This window comes from Ranitomeya imitator, chromosome 6 (assembly GCF_032444005.1).
Source record: "Ranitomeya imitator isolate aRanImi1 chromosome 6, aRanImi1.pri, whole genome shotgun sequence".
Lineage (NCBI taxonomy): Eukaryota > Metazoa > Chordata > Amphibia > Anura > Dendrobatidae > Ranitomeya > Ranitomeya imitator.
The window spans coordinates 16408285-16430188 of NC_091287.1; the positions used below are offsets into that span (position 1 = coordinate 16408285).

Below are 21904 nucleotides of genomic sequence, written 5' to 3' on the forward strand. Positions count from 1 at the left end.
TGAGAGCAGATTTGATTGCCAGTGTTGGTTGTTTGAGTGCAGTGAAATCATCTTGTGAATGCGTTTTCTTCCAACGCCGTTCTGCAATTCTGGATACTTGCCGAAGCTTTTTAGTGATGTTATTATGCCAGGGTTGTCTATTGGTTCGTCGCACTCTGCTACGCATGACAGGGGCGACCGTGTCAATAGCTGATGCAAGAGTGGCATTGTAGAAAGCAGTGGCAGTGTGTGTGTCGTGGAGTGAGGATATGGAGGACAGTGGTAGGATAGAGTCAGAGAGCGTGCGAGGGTCTAGGTGTGCGAGGTTCCTGCGTGGGTGCGCATGGTGCTGGACATGGGTGACAGGTCAGGAGGACAGGGAGGAGAAAGTGAGCAGATGGTAGTCAGATAAAGGGAGAGCACATTTTAGAGCACTTCATGCTTCCCTCTGCCGACAAGCTTTATGGAGATGGAAATGTCATTCTCCAGCAGGACTTGGCCCCTGTCCACACTGCCAAAAGTACCAATACCTGGTGTAAAAACAACAGTATCACTGGGCTTGATTGGCAGCAAACTCACCTGACCTGAGAGAATCTATGGAGTATTGTCAAGAGGAAGATGAGAGACACCAGACCCAACAATACAGACGAGCTGAAGGCTGCTAGTAAAGCAACCTGGGCTTCCATAACCCCTCAGCAGCGCCACAGGCTGATCGCCTCCATGCCACGCCGCATTGATGCAGTAATTGATGCAAAAGGAGCTGGACCAAGTATTGAGTGCATTTACTGATCATACATTTCAGTAGGACATTTCAGATTTTATAATCATTTTTCAAGCTGGTGTTATAAAGTATTCTAATTTACAGAGATAATGACTTTTGGGTTTTCATTGGCTGTAAGCCATAATCATCAACATTAACAGAAATAAACACGAGAAATAGATCACTCTGTGTGTAATGACTCTAGATAATATAGGATATTCACTTTTTGTGTTGAAGAACTGAAATAAATTAACTTTTTGATGATATTCTAATTTTGTGAGAAGCCCCTGTATATAGAACCCTCTATAAAGTAATCAGTCTAGAACACTATAATGCCCGTAGTGCTCTAGAACACTCTATATAGAGTCAGTACTAGTAATGATCTAGAACACTCTCTGTAGCAATCTAGAACATTCTCTAGTATGTCAGCAATGACCTAGAACGCCATCTATTAAGTAATTAGTAATCTAGAACACTATAACGCCAGTAGTAATCTAGAACATTCGTTGTAATGTCAGCACTGCAGTAATGTAAAAGACTCGTAATTGATATTATGGCTATTAATCCCCTGCACACACTTTGTAAGTGTAATTTTACGTCACGATCTCTGATGGATTTTGGTTTCGATCCCACTTTATTATCCTATTTTCTCCGTTTTTACAGTAGATCACATTCTAGGTCATCATCCTATGTATCGATAGTGATTTAGATCCTAATCCCAGTCTATAGCGATCACTATGAATGTAGTTTAACCCTAAAGCTATCTAGAATTCGGCTAAAATTGTAACTAGTAAGTAATTAACATGTAACCGTCATTTTAATTTTTATTTCATAAATCTACTGTATATAACACGTGAAAATAAGCAACTTTGTGATATGTCTTGATCAAAGAAATCTGCCTATTTCTCCAGTCTCAATTCTTGAGTAAAATCTGTCAAATCTGTATGCAGGGAAGAGAGATTTTCCCATTACTGAGAGGAGAGGACAGTTGGTGCTTTTAAAGTTCTATGAATATGAAGTGGGCGGAGGGGAAGACAAGGGAGAAGTTAGATGAAGACAAAGACATTGTGCTGCAAGTTCTCCTGAAATGACAGTTCCAGACCTCCATAGAACTTTATGAGCACTAACAATCATCTCCTATGTCAGTAATAGGACATTTTGCCTTTACTGAATACAGATTTTATCTGAAAATTGAGGATTTTGAGTAAATTACCAGTCCCTGAGGAGGAAGAAGCAGATTTCTCTGATAAGATATATCACAAAGTTTCTTATTTTCATGTGTGTCATTAATTTATCAAAATAAAATGATGGTCATTCTTTAAAGATTGTGAAAGATTCTCTGGAGGACTGTTGTTGTCCTGAGATATGGCGTTCTGTCTAATTCTAGTTTGGGTTCTGACTTCCAAGTCTCGTAGTGAGAATCCCGAGATCGGACTGCCTAATAATACAACAGTATGATGGACACATGTCTGGCCACAACTTTTCATCTTTGTCCTGACACCCCTTGAAAAATAGTTACCAGGATAAGAAGTTCTGTCCATCTCTAGGCTGGTGTTAGGGGTTCCAGTTGTCTTCTCGCGGAGATAGACTAGACCCGGGTCTGTAGTAACATTGCTTTGTAATTGCTCTAAAGTATTGTTGAGAGTCCTTACTGTTACCACCATTAGGGAGGTCAAGTCTGATCCAGAAGTCACATTGAAGAAGAACTCGTGAACATTGTTGATGGTTCTGGATGGTTCCTCATTTGTGTAGATCAGGTCTCCTGCTGTAGTACCATTATTTGGTACGAATAGAGTAGTGTTGGATGTTCTGGATGTTTCCTCAGTGATGTAGGTCAGGTGTGATCCCGAAGTAACGTTACTTTGGTACTTCTCTGTAGTAGTGCTGGGGGTTATAGATGTCTCCTCACTGATGTAGCTCATGTTTGGCCTTGTTGTAGCATTATTTGGGTATGGCTCTAAAGTAGAGGTTGATGTACCAGATGTGTACTGAGTGGTAGAGGTCGAGTGTGGTCCTGTAGTGACATTACTTGAGTAATTTTCTGGAGAACTGTTGGGGGCTCTAGATGTCTCTTCAGTGATATAGGTTAGGTGTGGTCCTGTAGTGAAATTACTTGAGTAATTTTCTGGAGAACTGTTGAGGGCTCTAGATGTCTCTTCAGTGATATAGGTCAGGTGTGGTCCTGTAGTGACATTACTTGGGTAATTTTCTGGAGAAATGTTGAGGGCTCTAGATGTCTCTACAGTGATATAGGCCAGGTGTGGTCCTGTAGTGACATTACTTGGGTAATTTTCTGGAGAACTGTTGAGGGCTCTAGATGTCTCTTCAGTGATATAGGTCAGGTCCGGTCCTGTTGTGACATTACTTGGGTAATTTTCTGGAGAAGTGTTGGGGGCTCTAGATGCCTCTTCAGTGATATAGGCCAGGTCCGGTCCTGTAGTGACATTACTTGAGTAATTTTCTGGAGAACTGTTGGGGGCTCTAGATGTCTCTTCAGTGATATAGCTCACGTTGGCTCCAGTAGTAACATTATTTGGAAATGTCTCTAGAGTACTGTTGGGGATTTCGGATGTCTCCTCAATCATGTAGGTCAGATGTGGTCCAGAAGTAACATTTTCTGGGTGTGACTGTAAAGTAATGTTGGGGGATCTGATTGTCTCCTGGTTGATGTAGCTCAGGTCCGCTTCTGTAGGAGTATTATTTAGGAGGGACTCAGGGGTAGAGTTGGGCCTTCCATTTGTGTCCTGTGAGATATTGGTCACGTGTAATCCTGCAGTGACATTACTTGGAAACATCTCTAGAGAAGTGTCTGGGGTTTCGTCACTGGTAATGAAGTCCTGTTCTGGTCTTATAGTAAAATTACTAGATGTTTCGTTGTTGGTGACATTGAGGGTTTCGATTGTTGCATCACCAGTAATGTAGACCTGGCCCAATCCTGTAGTAAAGTTATCCCAGTGTGTCTCTGCAAGGGAAGCACATAAATTATGGAACACACTAAATCATTACATGTAGATTGTTTTCTTAACGTTAAAATCTACATATTGTCCATAAAATCAGTTTATGCAACTAAAACTACGTAAACCAAAGAGAGAAGGACATTATCTATTATACCCCAGAGCTGCACTCACTATTCTGCTGGTGCAGTCACTGTGTACATACATTACATTACTGATCCTGAGTTACATCCTGTATTATACCCCAGAGCTGCACTCACTATTCTGCTGGTGCAGTCACTGTGTACATACATTACATTACTGATCCTGAGTTACATCCTGTATTATACTCCAGAGCTGCACTCACTATTCTGCTGGTGCAGTCACTGTGTACAGACATTACATTACTGATCCTGAGTTACATCCTGTATTATACCCCAGAGCTGCACTCACTATTCTGCTGGTGCAGTCACTGTGTACAAACATTACATTACTGATCCTGAGTTACATCCTGTATTATACTCCAGAGCTGCACTCACTATTCTGCTGGTGCAGTCACTGTGTATATACATTTGCAGCGCCCCAGAGATCTTGTCGTTGCAGTATGACACTCTGCCACTAAGGGGAGTGATGGTACGTCTGATGGCACTGAAGGAGTTCTCCTGACCAGGTATCACCAGCACACATTACACTTCACACTCCGGCCACTAGGGGGAGAAAAAGGCTTTATTTATTGGGCCACTCCGCACACTGGTAAAACTAGGGGTTGGATAGGAACATAGTCAGAAGCTGACTGGGTTGGATTCAGGCAACATCCCGTGGCAGGGGGTGTTGCAGGGAGAAGACACAGGGGGGTCCCGGTCAGGCGTGGGAGCCTGGCAGGTACCTAGCGAACAGAGCAGAACGTTACGGAACCGCTCCTGCACATCCTGCGGCGGTATCCAAGAGAGAGACACGAAGAGAAGGATATTGTGGAACAGTGTAAACGAGATCAAGCACAAAGGAGAGCCAGTAGGAGTCGTGCCGTGAGACCGAGGCAACATCCTACTGAGGCGCGTAGCCGGTGGCCGGAACACCGCGGGAGTAACTGACTTTAGGCCTTACTTCAAACTCCGCAGGACAGTTAATTATAGGTTGGCGGTCTACCTTAAATTTCCTACGAAGACATAGGGGGCAACTGTGGGAGAGGGGCGTCTCTAGGGTCCCGGAAGAGCTCCGAGCCTTCCCGTCATACGGGTGCGTCCTAGCCAAAAATATACCGGGGGGACGAGAAACTAGTAACATCTGGAACTAAAGAACGAGAGAGAATTAGAAAGAATGAACGATCGAGAACAGCAGTTGTGAGGACTATTCCGAATGCTCAGCAGGGTAGGACTACAACACACAGGCGCTAGTGGTAGGCAACGATTTCCACCTGCAAAGGGAACTCTGGAAGTGCCCATCGGACCGGCCGGTCTCTGATAGCCCTGTTAAACGTGCTCTGGATTGAGGATCCTGAAGTCTTCAGTAAAGAGGTAAAGAGACTGCAACCTTGTGTCCTCGTTATTGCCTGCACCTCACACCATCACCATCTACCTTACTGGGAAGCCCTGGGGACACACTTCACCTGTGGGAAGTTATACCATCCAGCTGCCATTCCATCACCCCAGCGGACCCCACAGCAGCGTCGGTCACCCTGACCGAACACCACAGGTGGCGTCACGAATCCCTGATAGACTGTATCACCTTTATTGGACACCCATTAGCAGGGTCACGGACCGGGTCTAGCCACCGTGACCACCTCAGAACCGAAACGCGTGGCCCTGTGTCTGGGGGCGATCCACATTACATTACTGATCCTGAGTTACATCCTGTACTATACTCCAAGATCAGTAATGTAATGTATGTACACAGTGACTGCACCAGCAGAATAGTGAGTGCAGCTCTGGAGTATAATACAGGATGTAACTCGGGATCAGTAATGTAATGTGTGTACACAGTGACTGCACCAGCAGAATAGTGAGTGCAGCTCTGGAGTATAATACAGGATGTAACTCAGGATCAGTAATGTAATGTATGTACACAGTGACTGCACCAGCAGAATAGTGAGTGCAGCTCTGGAGTATAATACAGGATGTAACTCGGGATCAGTAATGTAATGTGTGTACACAGTGACTGCACCAGCAGAATAGTGAGTGCAGCTCTGGAGTATAATACAGGATGTAACTCAGGATCAGTAATGTAATGTATGTACACAGTGACTGCACCAGCAGAATAGTGAGTGCAGCTCTGGAGTATAATACAGGATGTAACTCAGGATCAGTAATGTAATGTATGTACACAGTGACTGCACCAGCAGAATAGTGAGTGCAGCTCTGGAGTATAATACAGGATGTAACTCAGGATCAGTAATGTAATGTATGTACACAGTGACTGCACCAGCAGAATAGTGAGTGCAGCTCTGGAGTATAATACAGGAGGTAACTCAGGATCAGTAATGTAATGTATGTACACAGTGACTGCACCAGCAGAATAGTGAGTGCAGCTCTGGAGTATAATACAGGATGTAACTCAGGATCAGTAATGTAATGTGTGTACACAGTGACTGCACCAGCAGAATGGTGAGTGCAGCTCTGGAGTATAATACAGGATGTAACTCAGGATCAGTAATGTAATGTATGTACACAGTGACTGCACCAGCAGAATAGTGAGTGCAGCTCTGGAGTATAATACAGGATGTAACTCAGGATCAGTAATGTAATGTATGTACATAGTGACTGCACCAGCAGAATAGTGAGTGCAGCTCTGGAGTATAATACAGGATGTAACTCAGGATCAGTAATGTAATGTATGTACACAGTGACTGCACCAGCAGAATAGTGAGTGCAGCTCTGGGGTATAATACAGGATGTAACTCAGGATCAGTAATGTAATGTATGTACACAGTGACTGCACCAGCAGAATAGTGAGTGCAGCTCTGGGGTATAATACAGGATGTAACTCAGGATCAGCAATGTAATGTATGTACACAGTGACTGCACCAGCAGTATAATGAGTGCCGCTCTGGAGTATAATACAGGAGGTAACTCAGGATCAGTAATGTAATGTATGTACACAGTGACTACACCAGCAGAATAGTGAGTGCAGCTCTGGAGTATAATGCAGGATGTAACTCAGGATCAGTAATGTAATGTATGTACACAGTGACTGCACCAGCAGAATAGTGAGTGCAGCTCTGGGGAATAATACAGAATGTAACTCAGGATCAGTAATGTAATGTATGTACACAGTGACTGCACCAGCAGAATAGTGAGTGCAGCTCTGGGGTATAATACAGGATGGAACTCAGGATCAGTAATGTAATGTATGTACACAGTGACTGCACCAGCAGAATAGTGAGTGCAGCTCTGGGGTATAATACAGGATGTAACTCAGGATCAGTAATGTAATGTATGTACACAGTGACTGCACCAGCAGAATAGTGAGTGCAGCTCTGAGGTATAATACAGAAGGTAACTCAGGATCAGTAATGTAATGTATGTACACAGTGACTGCACCAGCAGAATAGTGAGTGCAGCTCTGGGGTATAATACAGAAGGTAACTCAGGATCAGTAATGTAATGTATGTACACAGTGACTGCACCAGCAGTATAGTGAGTGCAGCTCTGGAGTATAATACAGGAGGTAACTCAGGATCAGTAATGTATGTACACAGTGACTGCACCAGCAGAATAGTGAGTGCAGCTCTGGAGTATAATACAGGATGTAACTCAGGATCAGTAATGTAATGTATGTACACATTGACCGCACCAGTAGAATAGTGAGTGCAGCTCTGGAGTATAATACAGGAGGTAACTCAGGATCAGTAATTTAATGTATGTACACAGTGACTGCACCAGCAGAATAGTGAGTGCAGCTCTGGAGTATAATACAGGATGTAACTCAGGATCAGTAATGTAATGTATGTACGCAGTGACTGCACCAGCAGAATAGTGAGTGCAGATCTGGAATATAATGCAGGATGTAACTCAGGATCAGTAATGTAATGTATGTACGCAGTGACTACACCAGCAGAATAGTGAGTGCAGCTCTGGGGTATAATACAGGAGGTAACTCAGGATCAGTAATGTATGCACACAGTGACTGCACCAGCAGAATAGTGAGTGCAGCTCTGGGGTATAATACAGGATGTAACTCTGGATCAGTAATGTATGTACACAGTGACTGCACCAGCAGAATAGTGAGTGCAGCTCTGGGGTATAATACAGGATGTAACTCAGGATCAGTAATGTATGTGCACAGTGACTGCACCAGCAGAATAGTGAGTGCAGCTCTGGGGTATAATACAGAAGGTAACTCAGGATCAGTAATGTATGTACACAGTGACTGCACCAGCAGAATAGTGAGCGCAGCTCTGGGGTATAATACAGGATGTAACTCAGGATCAGTAATGTAATGTATGTACACAGTGACTGCACCAGCAGAATAGTGAGTGCAGCTCTGGGGTATAAGGCTAGGGTCACATTGCGTTAGTGCCACCCGTTTAGCGCTAGCGGGTTGCGCTAACGCAATGTTTTTAATGGGGCCGCGTCCTGGGGTCGCGGTAACGTCCCCGCTCTCGCAGATCCCCGATCTGCGAGAGCGGGGAATGGACCGCGGGCGCGCCTCGGACGCTGCGAGCAGCGTCCGCGACGCGCCAGGAAACACCGGCGCATCGCTAGCGCGTGCCGAACATGGCACGCGCTAGTGCTGCGCGTTCCCATTGCCGTGAATGGGCGCGCTAACGGACGCATTGCACGGCGTTAATTTTGCCGTGCAACGCTGTCCGTTAAGCGCGTTCCCATAACGCAATGGGAACCCAGCCTAATACAGGAGGTAACTCCGGATCAGTAATGTAAAGTATGTACACAGTGACTGCACCAGCAGAATAGTGAGTGCAGCTCTGGGGTATAATACAGGATGTAACTCAGGATCAGTAATGTAATGTATGTACACAGTGACTTCACCAGCAGAATTGTGAGTGCAGCTCTGGAGTATAATACAGGATGTAATTCAGGATCAGTAATGTATGTACACAGTGACTGCACCAGCAGAATAGTGAGTGCAGCTCTGGGGTATAATACAGGAGGTAACTCAGGATCAGTAATGTATGCACACAGTGACCGCACCAGCAGAATAGTGAGTGCAGCTCCGCGGTATAATACAGGATGTAACTCAGGATCAGTAATGTAATGCATGTACACAGTGACTGCACCAGCAGAATTGTGAGTACAGCTCTGTAGTATAATACAGGATGTAACTCAGGATCAGTAATGTAATGTATGTACACAGTGACTGCACCAGCAGAATAGTGAGTGCAGCTCTGGGGTATAATACAGGATGTAACTCGGGATCAGTAATGTAATGTATGTACACTGTAATGTATGTACACAGTGACTGCACCAGCAGAATAGTGAGTGCAGCTCTGGAGTATAATACAGGATGTACCTCTGGATCAGTAATGTAATGTATGTACACAGTGACTGCACCAGCAGAATAGTGAGTGCAGCTCTGGGGTATAATACAGGATGTAACTCAGGATCAGTAATGTAATGTATGTACACAGTGACTGCACCAGCAGAATTGTGAGTGCAGCTCTGGAGTATAATGCAGGATGTAACTCAGGATCAGTAATGTAATGTGTGTACACAGTGACTACACCAGCAGAATAGTGAGTGCAGCTCTGGAGTATAATACAGGATGGAACTCAGGATCAGTAATGTAATGTATGTACACAGTGACTGCACCAGCAGAATAGTGAGTGCAGCTCTGGGGTATAATACAGAATGTAACTCAGGATCAGTAATGTAATCTATGTACACAGTGACTGCACCAGCAGAATAGTGAGTGCAGCTCTGGGGTATAATACAGGATGGAACTCAGGATCAGTAATGTAATGTATGTACACAGTGACTGCACCAGCAGAATAGTGAGTGCAGCTCTGGGGTATAATACAGGATGGAACTCAGGATCAGTAATGTAATGTATGTACACAGTGACTGCACCAGCAGAATAGTGAGTGCAGCTCTGGGGTATAATACAGGATGTATCTCAGGATCAGTAATGTAATGTATGTACACAGTGACTGCACCAGCAGAATAGTGAGTGCAGCTCTGAGGTATAATACAGAAGGTAACTCAGGATCAGTAATGTAATGTATGTACACAGTGACTGCACCAGCAGAATAGTGAGTGCAGCTCTGGGGTATAATACAGAAGGTAACTCAGGATCAGTAATGTAATGCATGTACACAGTGACTGCACCAGCAGTATAGTGAGTGCAGCTCTGGAGTATAATACAGGAGGTAACTCAGGATCAGTAATGTAATGTATGTACACAGTGACTGCACCAGCAGAATAGTGAGTGCAGCTCTAGAGTATAATACAGGATGTAACTCAGGATCAGTAATGTAATGTATGTACGCAGTGACTGCACCAGCAGAATAGTGAGTGCAGATCTGGAGTATAATGCAGGATGTAACTCAGGATCAGTAATGTAATGTATGTACGCAGTGACTACACCAGCAGAATAGTGAGTGCAGCTCTGGGGTATAATACAGGATGTAACTCAGGATCAGTAATGTAATGTATGTACACAGTGACTGCACCAGCAGAATAGTGAGTGCAGCTCTGGGGTATAATACAGGAGGTAACTCAGGATCAGTAATGTATGCACACAGTGACTGCACCAGCAGAATAGTGAGTGCAGCTCTGGAGTATAATACAGGATGTAACTCTGGATCAGTAATGTAATGTATGTACACAGTGACTGCACCAGCAGAATAGTGAGTGCAGCTCTGGGGTATAATACAGGATGTAACTCAGGATCAGTAATGTAATGTATGTACGCAGTGACTACACCAGCAGAATAGTGAGTGCAGCTCTGGGGTATAATACAGGATGGAACTCAGGATCAGTAATGTAATGTATGTACGCAGTGACTGCACCAGCAGAATAGTGAGTGCAGCTCTGGGGTATAATACAGTATGTAACTCAGGATCAGTAATGTAATCTATGTACACAGTGACTGCACCAGCAGAATAGTGAGTGCAGCTCTGGGGTATAATACAGGATGGAACTCAGGATCAGTAATGTAATGTATGTACACAGTGACTGCACCAGCAGAATAGTGAGTGCAGCTCTGGGGTATAATACAGGATGGAACTCAGGATCAGTAATGTAATGTATGTACACAGTGACTGCACCAGCAGAATAGTGAGTGCAGCTCTGGGGTATAATACAGGATGTAACTCAGGATCAGTAATGTAATGTATGTACACAGTGACTGCACCAGCAGAATAGTGAGTGCAGCTCTGAGGTATAATACAGAAGGTAACTCAGGATCAGTAATGTAATGTATGTACACAGTGACTGCACCAGCAGAATAGTGAGTGCAGCTCTGGGGTATAATACAGAAGGTAACTCAGGATCAGTAATGTAATGCATGTACACAGTGACTGCACCAGCAGTATAGTGAGTGCAGCTCTGGAGTATAATACAGGAGGTAACTCAGGATCAGTAATGTAATGTATGTACACAGTGACTGCACCAGCAGAATAGTGAGTGCAGCTCTAGAGTATAATGCAGGATGTAACTCAGGATCAGTAATGTAATGTATGTACGCAGTGACTACACCAGCAGAATAGTGAGTGCAGCTCTGGGGTATAATACAGGATGTAACTCAGGATCAGTAATGTAATGTATGTACACAGTGACTGCACCAGCAGAATAGTGAGTGCAGCTCTAGGGTATAATACAGGAGGTAACTCAGGATCAGTAATGTATGCACACAGTGACTGCACCAGCAGAATAGTGAGTGCAGCTCTGGGGTATAATACAGGATGTAACTCAGGATCAGTAATGTAATGTATGTACACAGTGACTGCACCAGCAGAATTGTGAGTGCAGCTCTGGAGTATAATACAGGATGTAACTCAGGATCAGTAATGTATGCACACAGTGACCTCACCACCAGAATAGTGAGTGCAGCTCCGCGGTATAATACAGGATGTAACTCAGGATCAGTAATGTAATGTATGTACATAGTGACTGCACCAGCAGAATTGTGAGTGCAGCTCTGGAGTATAATACAGGATGTAACTCAGGATCAGTAATGTAATGTATGTACACAGTGACTGCACCAGCAGAATAGTGAGTGCAGCTCTGGGGTATAATACAGGATGTAAATCAGGATCAGTAATGTAATGTTTGTACACAGTGACTGCACCAGCAGAATAGTAAGTGCAGCTCTGGAGTATAATACAGGATGTAACTCTGGATCAGTAATGTATGTACACAGTGACTGCACCAGCAGAATAGTGAGTGCAGCTCTGGGGTATAATACAGGATGTAACTCAGGATCAGTAATGTATGTGCACAGTGACTGCACCAGCAGAATAGTGAGTGCAGCTCTGGGGTATAATACAGAAGGTAACTCAGGATCAGTAATGTATGTACACAGTGACTGCACCAGCAGAATAGTGAGCGCAGCTCTGGGGTATAATACAGGATGTAACTCAGGATCAGTAATGTAATGTATGTACACAGTGACTGCACCAGCAGAATAGTGAGTGCAGCTCTGGGGTATAAGGCTAGGGTCACATTGCGTTAGTGCAACCCGTTTAGCACTAGCGGGTTGCGCTAACGCAATGTTTTTAATGGGGCCGCGTCCTGGGGTCGCGGTAACGTCCCCGCTCTCGCAGATCCCCGATCTGCGAGAGCGGGGAATGGACCGCGGGTGCGCCTCGGACGCTGCGAGCAGCGTCCGCGGCGTGCCAGGAAACACCGGCGCGTCGCTAGCGCGTGCCGAACATGGCACGCGCTAGTGCTGCGCGTTCCCATTGCCGTGAATGGGCGCGCTAACGGACGCGTTGCACGGCGTTAATTTCGCCGTGCAACGCTGTCCGTTAAGCGCGTTCCCATAACGCAATGGGAACCCAGCCTAATACAGGAGGTAACTCCGGATCAGTAATGTAATGTATGTACACAGTGACTGCACCAGCAGAATAGTGAGTGCAGCTCTGGGGTATAATACAGGATGTAACTCAGGATCAGTAATGTAATGTATGTACACAGTGACTTCACCAGCAGAATTGTGAGTGCAGCTCTGGAGTATAATACAGGATGTAATTCAGGATCAGTAATGTAATGTATGTACACAGTGACTGCACCAGCAGAATAGTGAGTGCAGCTCTGGGGTATAATACAGGAGGTAACTCTGGATCAGGAATGTATGTACACAGTGACTGCACCAGCAGAATAGTGAGTGCAGCTCTGGGGTATAATACAGGAGGTAACTCCGGATCAGTAATGTAATGTATGTACACAGTGACTGCACCAGCAGAATAGTGAGTGCAGCTCTGGGGTATAATACAGGATGTAACTCAGGATCAGTAATGTAATGTATGTACACAGTGACTTCACCAGCAGAATTGTGAGTGCAGCTCTGGAGTATAATACAGGATGTAATTCAGGATCAGTAATGTAATGTATGTACACAGTGACTGCACCAGCAGAATAGTGAGTGCAGCTCTGGGGTATAATACAGGAGGTAACTCTGGATCAGGAATGTATGTACACAGTGACTGCACCAGCAGAATAGTGAGTGCAGCTCTGGGGTGTAATACAGGATGTAACTCAGGATCAGTAATGTAATGTATGTACACAGTGACTGCACCAGCAGAATAGTGAGTGCAGCTCTGGGGTATAATACAGGATGTAACTCAGGATCAGTAATGTAATGTATGTACACAGTGACTGCACCAGCAGAATAGTGAGTGCAGCTCTGGGGTATAATATAGGATGTAACTCAGGATCAGTAATGTAATGTTTGTACACAGTGACTGCACCAGCAGAATAGTGAGTGCAGCTATGGGGTATAATACAGGATGTAACTCAGGATCAGTAATGTAATGTATGTACACAGTGACTGCACCAGCAGAATAGTGAGTGCAGCTCTGGAGTATAATACAGGATGTAACTCAGGATCAGTAATGTAATGTATATACACAGTGACTGCACCAGCAGAATAGTGAGTGCAGCTCTGGAGTATAATACAGGATGTAACTCAGGATCAGTAATGTAATGTTTGTACACAGTGACTGCACCAGCAGAATAGTGAGTGCAGCTCTGGGGTATAATACAGAATGTAACTCAGGATCAGTAATGTAATCTATGTACACAGTGACTGCACCAGCAGAATAGTGAGTGCTGCTCTGGGGTATAATGCAGGATGTAACTCAGGATCAGTAATGTAATGTATGTACACAGTGACTGCACCAGCAGAATAGTGAGTGCTGCTCTGGGGTATAATGCAGGATGTAACTCAGGATCAGTAATGTAATGTATGTACACAGTGACTGCACCAGCAGAATAGTGAGTGCAGCTCTGGAGTATAATACAGGATATAACTCAGCATCATTCTATACCAAATTATACTATAATTAGACTCACCATTGTTCGGTGCTGGCTGATTGGAGATGATCCACGTGTGCTGGAGAATAACGAGGCACCAGACATGGAGCCACCAGGAGGTGGACCTGTAAGCCATGATCACAGTGAACAGACACCAGCGATCCGTCCGTCCTCTGCTGGTCGATCACCTGTGGGATCACCCGCTGCCCCCTCGCTCATGTCTCTGCTGGGCTGTTTTACCATTGAGAACAGAGTCCATTTCTCTGTATTTGCAGGGAGGAGTCAGCGGTGCGTTCCCCTCGGTGCGCTCTCACCAATATTGATCCACAAAAACCTCACAGGGAAAGAATTCAGAGATAAGATGTCACCTGTCACCTGAATGCCAATCCATGAATTTTAGGAAAAGTCACATAAGAGGAACCCAAAGGTGGAAGACTGAAATCTGCAAAAATGTATAGTCCACAATAATGCTATAAAGGAATGATAGCAACTCGAGTGACAAACATGGGCTGAAGGGGATCTCCGCATTTATATGTAAAAGTAAAAAGTCTGACAACTTTGTACACCGTATTCCAAAATATTATGCAAATTAGATTTAAGTGTCACAAAGATGTCAGTGCTATATCTTTAGATCACTGACATCAATCTCAGACCCCTGAAATAATTAGTTGTCAGGCGCCCGCATTATTAAGCAGCCGCAGGTTTCCAGCTATATGGGAAAGAAAAAGGATTTCTGCTTCCAAAAAGCTTCAGATAGTGTAATGCCTCGGACAAGGTATGAAAACATTAGATATTTCCTGAAAACGTAAGTGCAATCATTGTACTTTGAAGAGATTGTGGCTGATACAGAGGGTTTGTGCAGATAAAGACATAATAAGGAAGGTTTCTGCCAGACAGATTCATTGGATTAAGGGAGCAGCTGCCAAAATCCCATTACAAAGCAGCAGACAGGTATGTGAATCTGCGTTCACATTTCCTTTTCTTTCTGGTCGGTTCAGACCATCATGACAACTTCTTCCATCCACAAATCGTCTCTGTCAGACATAACACATGGACATCTTTGCTCATCACTTTTCCAGCAGCAACACTCAAATTTTATGGTCCAATACCTATCCAAAGATCCTATGGCAGTAATAATGCCCCAGCGCCCCTGCAGTGCCTCCAAATTATATTAATGCCCCCTCTGTGCCTCCATTAATATACTAATGCTTTCTCTTTGCCTCTACAAAGATTTAATGCCCCTTATTGACCTTCTATAAAATCAGGATTCACTCTGTGCCTCCACACTTTAAAAGTGCCCTCTATGTGCCGTCACATGATGGGGATGTGGATGAAGGCAGGACACGGTGATGGGGATGTGGGTGAGGGCAGGGCACAGTGATGGGGATGTGGGTGAAGGCAGGGCACGGTGATGGGGATGTGGGTGAGGGCAGGGTACAATGATGGGGATGTGGGTGAAGGCAGGGGCACAGTGATGGGGATGTGGGTGAAGGCAGAGGTACGGTGATGGGGATGTGGGTGAAGGCAGGCCACAGTGATGGGGATGTGGATGAAGGCAGGGTACAATGATGGGGATGTGGGTGAAGGCAGGGGCACAGTGATGGGGATGTGGATGAAGGCAGGGTACAATGATGGGGATGTGAGTGAAGGCAGGGTACGGTGATGGGGATGTGGGTGAAGGAAGGGGCACAGTGATGGGGATGTGGGTGAAGGCAGGGGCACAGTGATGGGGATGTGGGTGAAGGCAGGGCACAGTGATGGGGATGTGGGTGAAGGCAGGGGCACAGTGATGGGGATGTGGGTGAAGGCAGGGGCACAGTGATGGGGATGTGGGTGAAGGCAGGGCACAGTGATGGGGATGTGGGTGAAGGCAGGGCACAGTGATGGGGATGTGGGTGAAGGCAGGGGCACAGTGATGGGTAACTGGGTGAGGGCCGGGGCACAGTGATGGGGATGTGGGTGAAGGAAGGGGCACAGTGATGGGGATGTGGGTGAAGGCAGGGGCACAGTGATGGGGATGTGGGTGAAGGCAGGGGCACAGTGATGGGGATGTGGGTGAGGGCAGGGAACAATGATGGGGATGTGGGTGACAGCAGGGCACAGTGATGGGGATGTGGGTGAAGGCAGGGCACAGTGATGGGGATGTGGGTGAAGGCAGGCCACAGTGATGGGGATGTGGGTGAAGGCAGGGGCACAGTGATGGGGATGTGGATGAAGGCAGGCCACAGTGATGGGGATGTGGGTGAAGGCAGGGGCACAGTGATGGGGATGTGGATGAAGGCAGGGTACAATGATGGGGATGTGAGTGAAGGCAGGGTACGGTGATGGGGATGTACATGAGGGCAGGGGCACAGTGATAGGGATTAGGTGAGGGCAGGGGCTCAGTGATGGGGATGTTGATGAGGGCAGGGGCACAGTGATAGGGATTAGGTGAGGGCAGGGGCTCAGTGATAGGGATGTAGATGAGGGCAGGGGCTCAGTGATAGGGATGTTGATGAGGGCAGGGGCACAGTGATGGGGATGTAGATGAAGGCAGGGGCACAGTGATGGGGATGTAGATGAGGGCAGGGGCACAGTGATGGGGATGTAGATGAGGGCAGGGCACAGTGATGGGGATGTAGATGTGGGCAGGGGCTCAGTGATGGGGATGTAGATGAGGGCAGGGCACAGTGATAGGGATGTAGATGAGGGCAGGGGCACAGTGATGGGGATATTGATGAGGGCAGGGGCACAGTGATGGGGATATTGATTAGGGCAGGGGCTCAGTGATGGGGATGTAGATGAGGGCAGGGGCTCAGTGATGGGGATGTAGATGAGGGCAGGGGCTCAGTGATAGGGATGTAGATGAGGGCAGGGGGACAGTGATGGGGATGTAGGTGAGGGCAGGGGCACAGTGATGGGGATGTAGATGAGGGCAGGGGCTCAGTCATAGGGATTAGGTGAGGGCAGGGCACAGTGATGGGGATGTAGATGAGGGCAGGGCACAGTGATGGGGATGTAGATGAGGGCAGGGCACAGTGATGGGGATGTAGATGAGGGCAGGGGCTCAGTGATGGGGATGTAGATGAGGGCAGGGGAACAGTGATGGGGATGTAGATGAGGGCAGGGGCTCAGTGATGGGTGTTGTGAATTCTGTGGCCAAGCTCCCTCCTGTGGTTGTGAGTGGTACTTCGGCTGGTTCTGTCTATGAGCTTCCTTTGGTGGATGAGAGTGGTACTGCGGCTTCTGAGTTTCCTTCCTCAGGTGATGTGGTGAAGTCGTTAGGTGCTGCTCTATTTAACTCCACCTGGTGCTTTGATCCTGGCCTCCAGTCAATGTTCTAGTATTGGTCTTGCTTCCTCCTGGATCGTTCCTGTGGCCTGTCTATCCTGCATAAGCTAAGTTCTGCTTGTGTTACTTTTGTTTGCTATATTTTCTGTCCAGCTTGCTTTATTGGTTTTTCTTGCTTGCTGGAAGCTCTGAGACGCAGAGGGAGCACCTCCGTACCGTTAGTCGGTGCGGAGGGTCTTTTTGCCCCTCTGCGTGGTTGTTTGTAGGTTTTTGTGTTGACCGCAAAGCTATCTTTCCTATCCTCGGTCTATTCAGTAAGTCGGGCCTCACTTTGCTGAATCTATTTCATCCCTACGTTTGTCTTTTCATCTTAACTCACAGTCATTATATGTGGGGGGCTGCCTTTTCCTTTGGGGAATTTCTCTGAGGCAAGGTAGGCTTATTTTTCTATCTTCAGGGCTAGTTAGTTTCTCAGGCTGTGCCGAGTTGCATAGGGAGCGTTAGGCGCAATCCACGGCTGCCTCTAGTGTGGTTTGATAGGATTAGGGATTGCGGTCAGCAGAGTTCCCACGTCTCAGAGCTCGTCCTATGTTAGTAACTATCAGGTCACTTTGTGTGCTCTGAAGTTCAAGGTCCATTGTGGTTCTGAATTACCTGTTCATAACAGTACTGGAGGCCCAAAGTACTAATGCTTCTCAATAGAGGGAAAAGAGAAGTTCTGAGACCATTTTTTTTCTTTGCATTGTGTTTTGTCTTTCTTTTCCCCTTTACATCAGGGTGGTTCAGAACACAGGTGTGGACATGGACATTCAAGGTCTGTCCTCTTTGATGGATAATCTCACTATAAGTGTACAGAACATTCAAGATTTAGTGGTTCAGAATCCTATGTTAGAACCTAAAATTCCTATTCCTGAGTTATTTTCTGGAGATAGAGCAAAGTTTTTGAATTTTAAAAATAATTGTAAACTATTTCTGGCTTTGAAACCCCGCTCCTCTGGTGACCCAGTTCAACAAGTAAAGATCATTATTTCTTTATTACGTGGCGACCCTCAAGACTGGGCATTTTCCCTTGCGCCAGGAGATCCTGCATTATGTAATATTGATGCATTTTTTCTGGTGCTCGGATAGCTGTATGACGAACCTAATTCAGTGGATCAGGCAGAGAAAAATCTTTGTAGAGGATGAAGATGGCACACCTAAGAATGAAGCAATACCAGCAAGCAAAAAAGAAAAGGGCACACAGCAACAAGTGACAGCAAAAAGTACAGCCAAGAAGCAACGAAGAGTGGTGGTGGTGGGAGACTCACTACTGAGAGGCACCGAAGCAGCCATCTGCAGACCGGACATAACTGCAAGAGAAGTATGCTGCCTTCCAGGTGCGATGATCAAGGATGTGACCGATAGGATACCAAAGTTCTTCAGCTCCAAGGACGTCCACCCATTTCTTCTGATACATGTTGGCACCAATGACACGGCAAGGAAGGACCTACCGACAATCTGCAAGGACTTTGAAGAGTTGGGGAAGAAAGTAAAGGAACTGGATGCACAGGTAGTTTTTTCTTCTATCCTTCCAGTAGACGGGCATGGCACCAGGAGATGGAACAGGATCCTTGATGCAAACAACTGGCTAAGACGATGGTGCAGACAACAAGGATTTGGATTCCTGGACCACGGTGTGAATTACTGGTATGATGGACTCCTCGCCAGAGACGGACTACACCTCAACAAACCTGGGAAACACACATTCGCCAGAAGACTCGCTACACTCATCAGGAGGGCGTTAAACTAGAAGAAGAGGGGACGGGAAGAAAAACATTAGACTCGAACAAAGACGACCCAGGAAAACATACTCAGAAGGGAGGTAAGAACATTTCTAAAACAATCCACAGTGAGGAGATTGGAACAAAACAAAATCCTCTAAACTGCATGCTCGCAAACGCCAGAAGCCTGACAAACAAGATGGAAGAACTAGAAGCAGAAATATCTACAGGTAACTTTGACATAGTGGGAATAACCGAGACATGGTTAGATGAAAGCTATGACTGGGCAGTTAACTTACAGGGTTACAGTCTGTTTAGAAAGGATCGTAAAAATCGGAGAGGAGGAGGGGTTTGTCTCTATGTAAAGTCTTGTCTAAAGTCCACTTTAAGGGAGGATATTAGCGAAGGGAATGAGGATGTCGAGTCCATATGGGTTGAAATTCATGGAGGGAAAAATGGTAACAAAATTCTCATTGGGGTCTGTTACAAACCCCCAAATATAACAGAAAGCATGGAAAGTCTACTTCTAAAGCAGATAGATGAAGCTGCAACCCATAATGAGGTCCTGGTTATGGGGGACTTTAACTACCCGGATATTAACTGGGAAACAGAAACCTGTGAAACCCATAAAGGCAACAGGTTTCTGCTAATAACCAAGAAAAATTATCTTTCACAATTGGTGCAGAATCCAACCAGAGGAGCAGCACTTTTAGACCTAATACTATCTAATAGACCTGACAGAATAACAAATCTGCAGGTGGTTGGGCATTTAGGAAATAGCGACCACAATATTGTGCAGTTTCACCTGTCTTTCACTAGGGGGACTTGTCAGGGAGTCACAAAAACATTGAACTTTAGGAAGGCAAAGTTTGAACAGCTTAGAGATGCCCTTAATCTGGTAGACTGGGACAATATCCTCAGAAATAAGAATACAGATAATAAATGGGAAATGTTTAAGAACATCCTAAATAGGCAGTGTAAGCGGTTTATACCTTGTGGGAATAAAAGGACTAGAAATAGGAAAAACCCAATGTGGCTAAACAAAGAAGTAAGACAGGCAATTAACAGTAAAAAGAAAGCATTTGCACTACTAAAGCAGGATGGCACCATTGAAGCTCTAAAAAACTATAGGGAGAAAAATACTTTATCTAAAAAACTAATTAAAGCTGCCAAAAAGGAAACAGAGAAGCACATTGCTAAGGAGAGTAAAACTAATCCCAAACTGTTCTTCAACTATATCAATAGTAAAAGAATAAAAACTGAAAATGTAGGCCCCTTAAAAAATAGTGAGGAAAGAATGGTTGTAGATGACGAGGAAAAAGCTAACATATTAAACACCTTCTTCTCCACGGTATTCACGGTGGAAAATGAAATGCTAGGTGAAATCCCAAGAAACAATGAAAACCCTATATTAAGGGTCACCAATCTAACCCAAGAAGAGGTGCGAAACCGGCTAAATAAGATTAAAATAGATAAATCTCCGGGTCCGGATGGCATACACCCACGAGTACTAAGAGAACTAAGTAATGTAATAGATAAACCATTATTTCTTATTTTTAGTGACTCTATAGCGACAGGGTCTGTTCCGCAGGACTGGCGCATAGCAAATGTGGTGCCAATATTCAAAAAGGGCTCTAAAAGTGAACCTGGAAATTATAGGCCAGTAAGTCTAACCTCTATTGTTGGTAAAATATTTGAAGGGTTTCTGAGGGATGTTATTCTGGATTATCTCAATGAGAATAACTGTTTAACTCCATATCAGCATGGGTTTATGAGAAATCGCTCCTGTCAAACCAATCTAATCAGTTTTTATGAAGAGGTAAGCTATAGACTGGACCACGGTGAGTCATTGGACGTGGTATATCTCGATTTTTCCAAAGCGTTTGATACCGTGCCGCACAAGAGGTTGGTACACAAAATGAGAATGCTTGGTCTGGGGGAAAATGTGTGTAAATGGGTTAGTAACTGGCTTAGTGATAGAAAGCAGAGGGTGGTTATAAATGGTATAGTCTCTAACTGGGTCGCTGTGACCAGTGGGGTACCGCAGGGGTCAGTATTGGGACCTGTTCTCTTCAACATATTCATTAATGATCTGGTAGAAGGTTTACACAGTAAAATATCGATATTTGCAGATGATACAAAACTATGTAAAGCAGTTAATACAAGAGAAGATAGTATTCTGCTACAGATGGATCTGGATAAGTTGGAAACTTGGGCTGAAAGGTGGCAGATGAGGTTTAACAATGATAAATGTAAGGTTATACACATGGGAAGAGGGAATCAATATCACCATTACACACTGAACGGGAAACCACTGGGTAAATCTGACAGGGAGAAGGACTTGGGGATCCTAGTTAATGATAAACTTACCTGGAGCAGCCAGTGCCAGGCAGCAGCTGCCAAGGCAAACAGGATCATGGGGTGCATTAAAAGAGGTCTGGATACACATGATGAGAGCATTATACTGCCTCTGTACAAATCCCTAGTTAGACCGCACATGGAGTACTGTGTCCAGTTTTGGGCACCGGTGCTCAGGAAGGATATAATGGAACTAGAGAGAGTACAAAGGAGGGCAACAAAATTAATAAAGGGGATGGGAGAACTACAATACCCAGATAGATTAGCGAAATTAGGATTATTTAGTCTAGAAAAAAGACGACTGAGGGGCGATCTAATAACCATGTATAAGTATATAAGGGGACAATACAAATATCTCGCTGAGGATCTGTTTATACCAAGGAAGGTGACGGGCACAAGGGGGCATTCTTTGCG

The 21904-nt window shown here is 45.3% G+C and overlaps 1 protein-coding gene across 1 annotated transcript in view; it reads right to left on the reverse strand.

Moving 5' to 3' along the window:
- Nucleotides 1-14340, reverse strand: part of LOC138643533 (protein HEG-like) — a 65754-nt gene extending 51414 nt beyond the window's left edge. The window contains exons 1-2 of the mRNA XM_069732429.1: nucleotides 14142-14340; nucleotides 2259-3701 (exon numbers count right to left, since the gene is read on the reverse strand). Coding sequence (XP_069588530.1) covers nucleotides 2259-3701; nucleotides 14142-14238 — 1540 coding nt within the window. The 5' untranslated portion in view covers nucleotides 14239-14340. The remainder of the gene's footprint in view (nucleotides 1-2258; nucleotides 3702-14141) is intronic.
- Between the last annotated feature and the right edge of the window lie 7564 nt (nucleotides 14341-21904).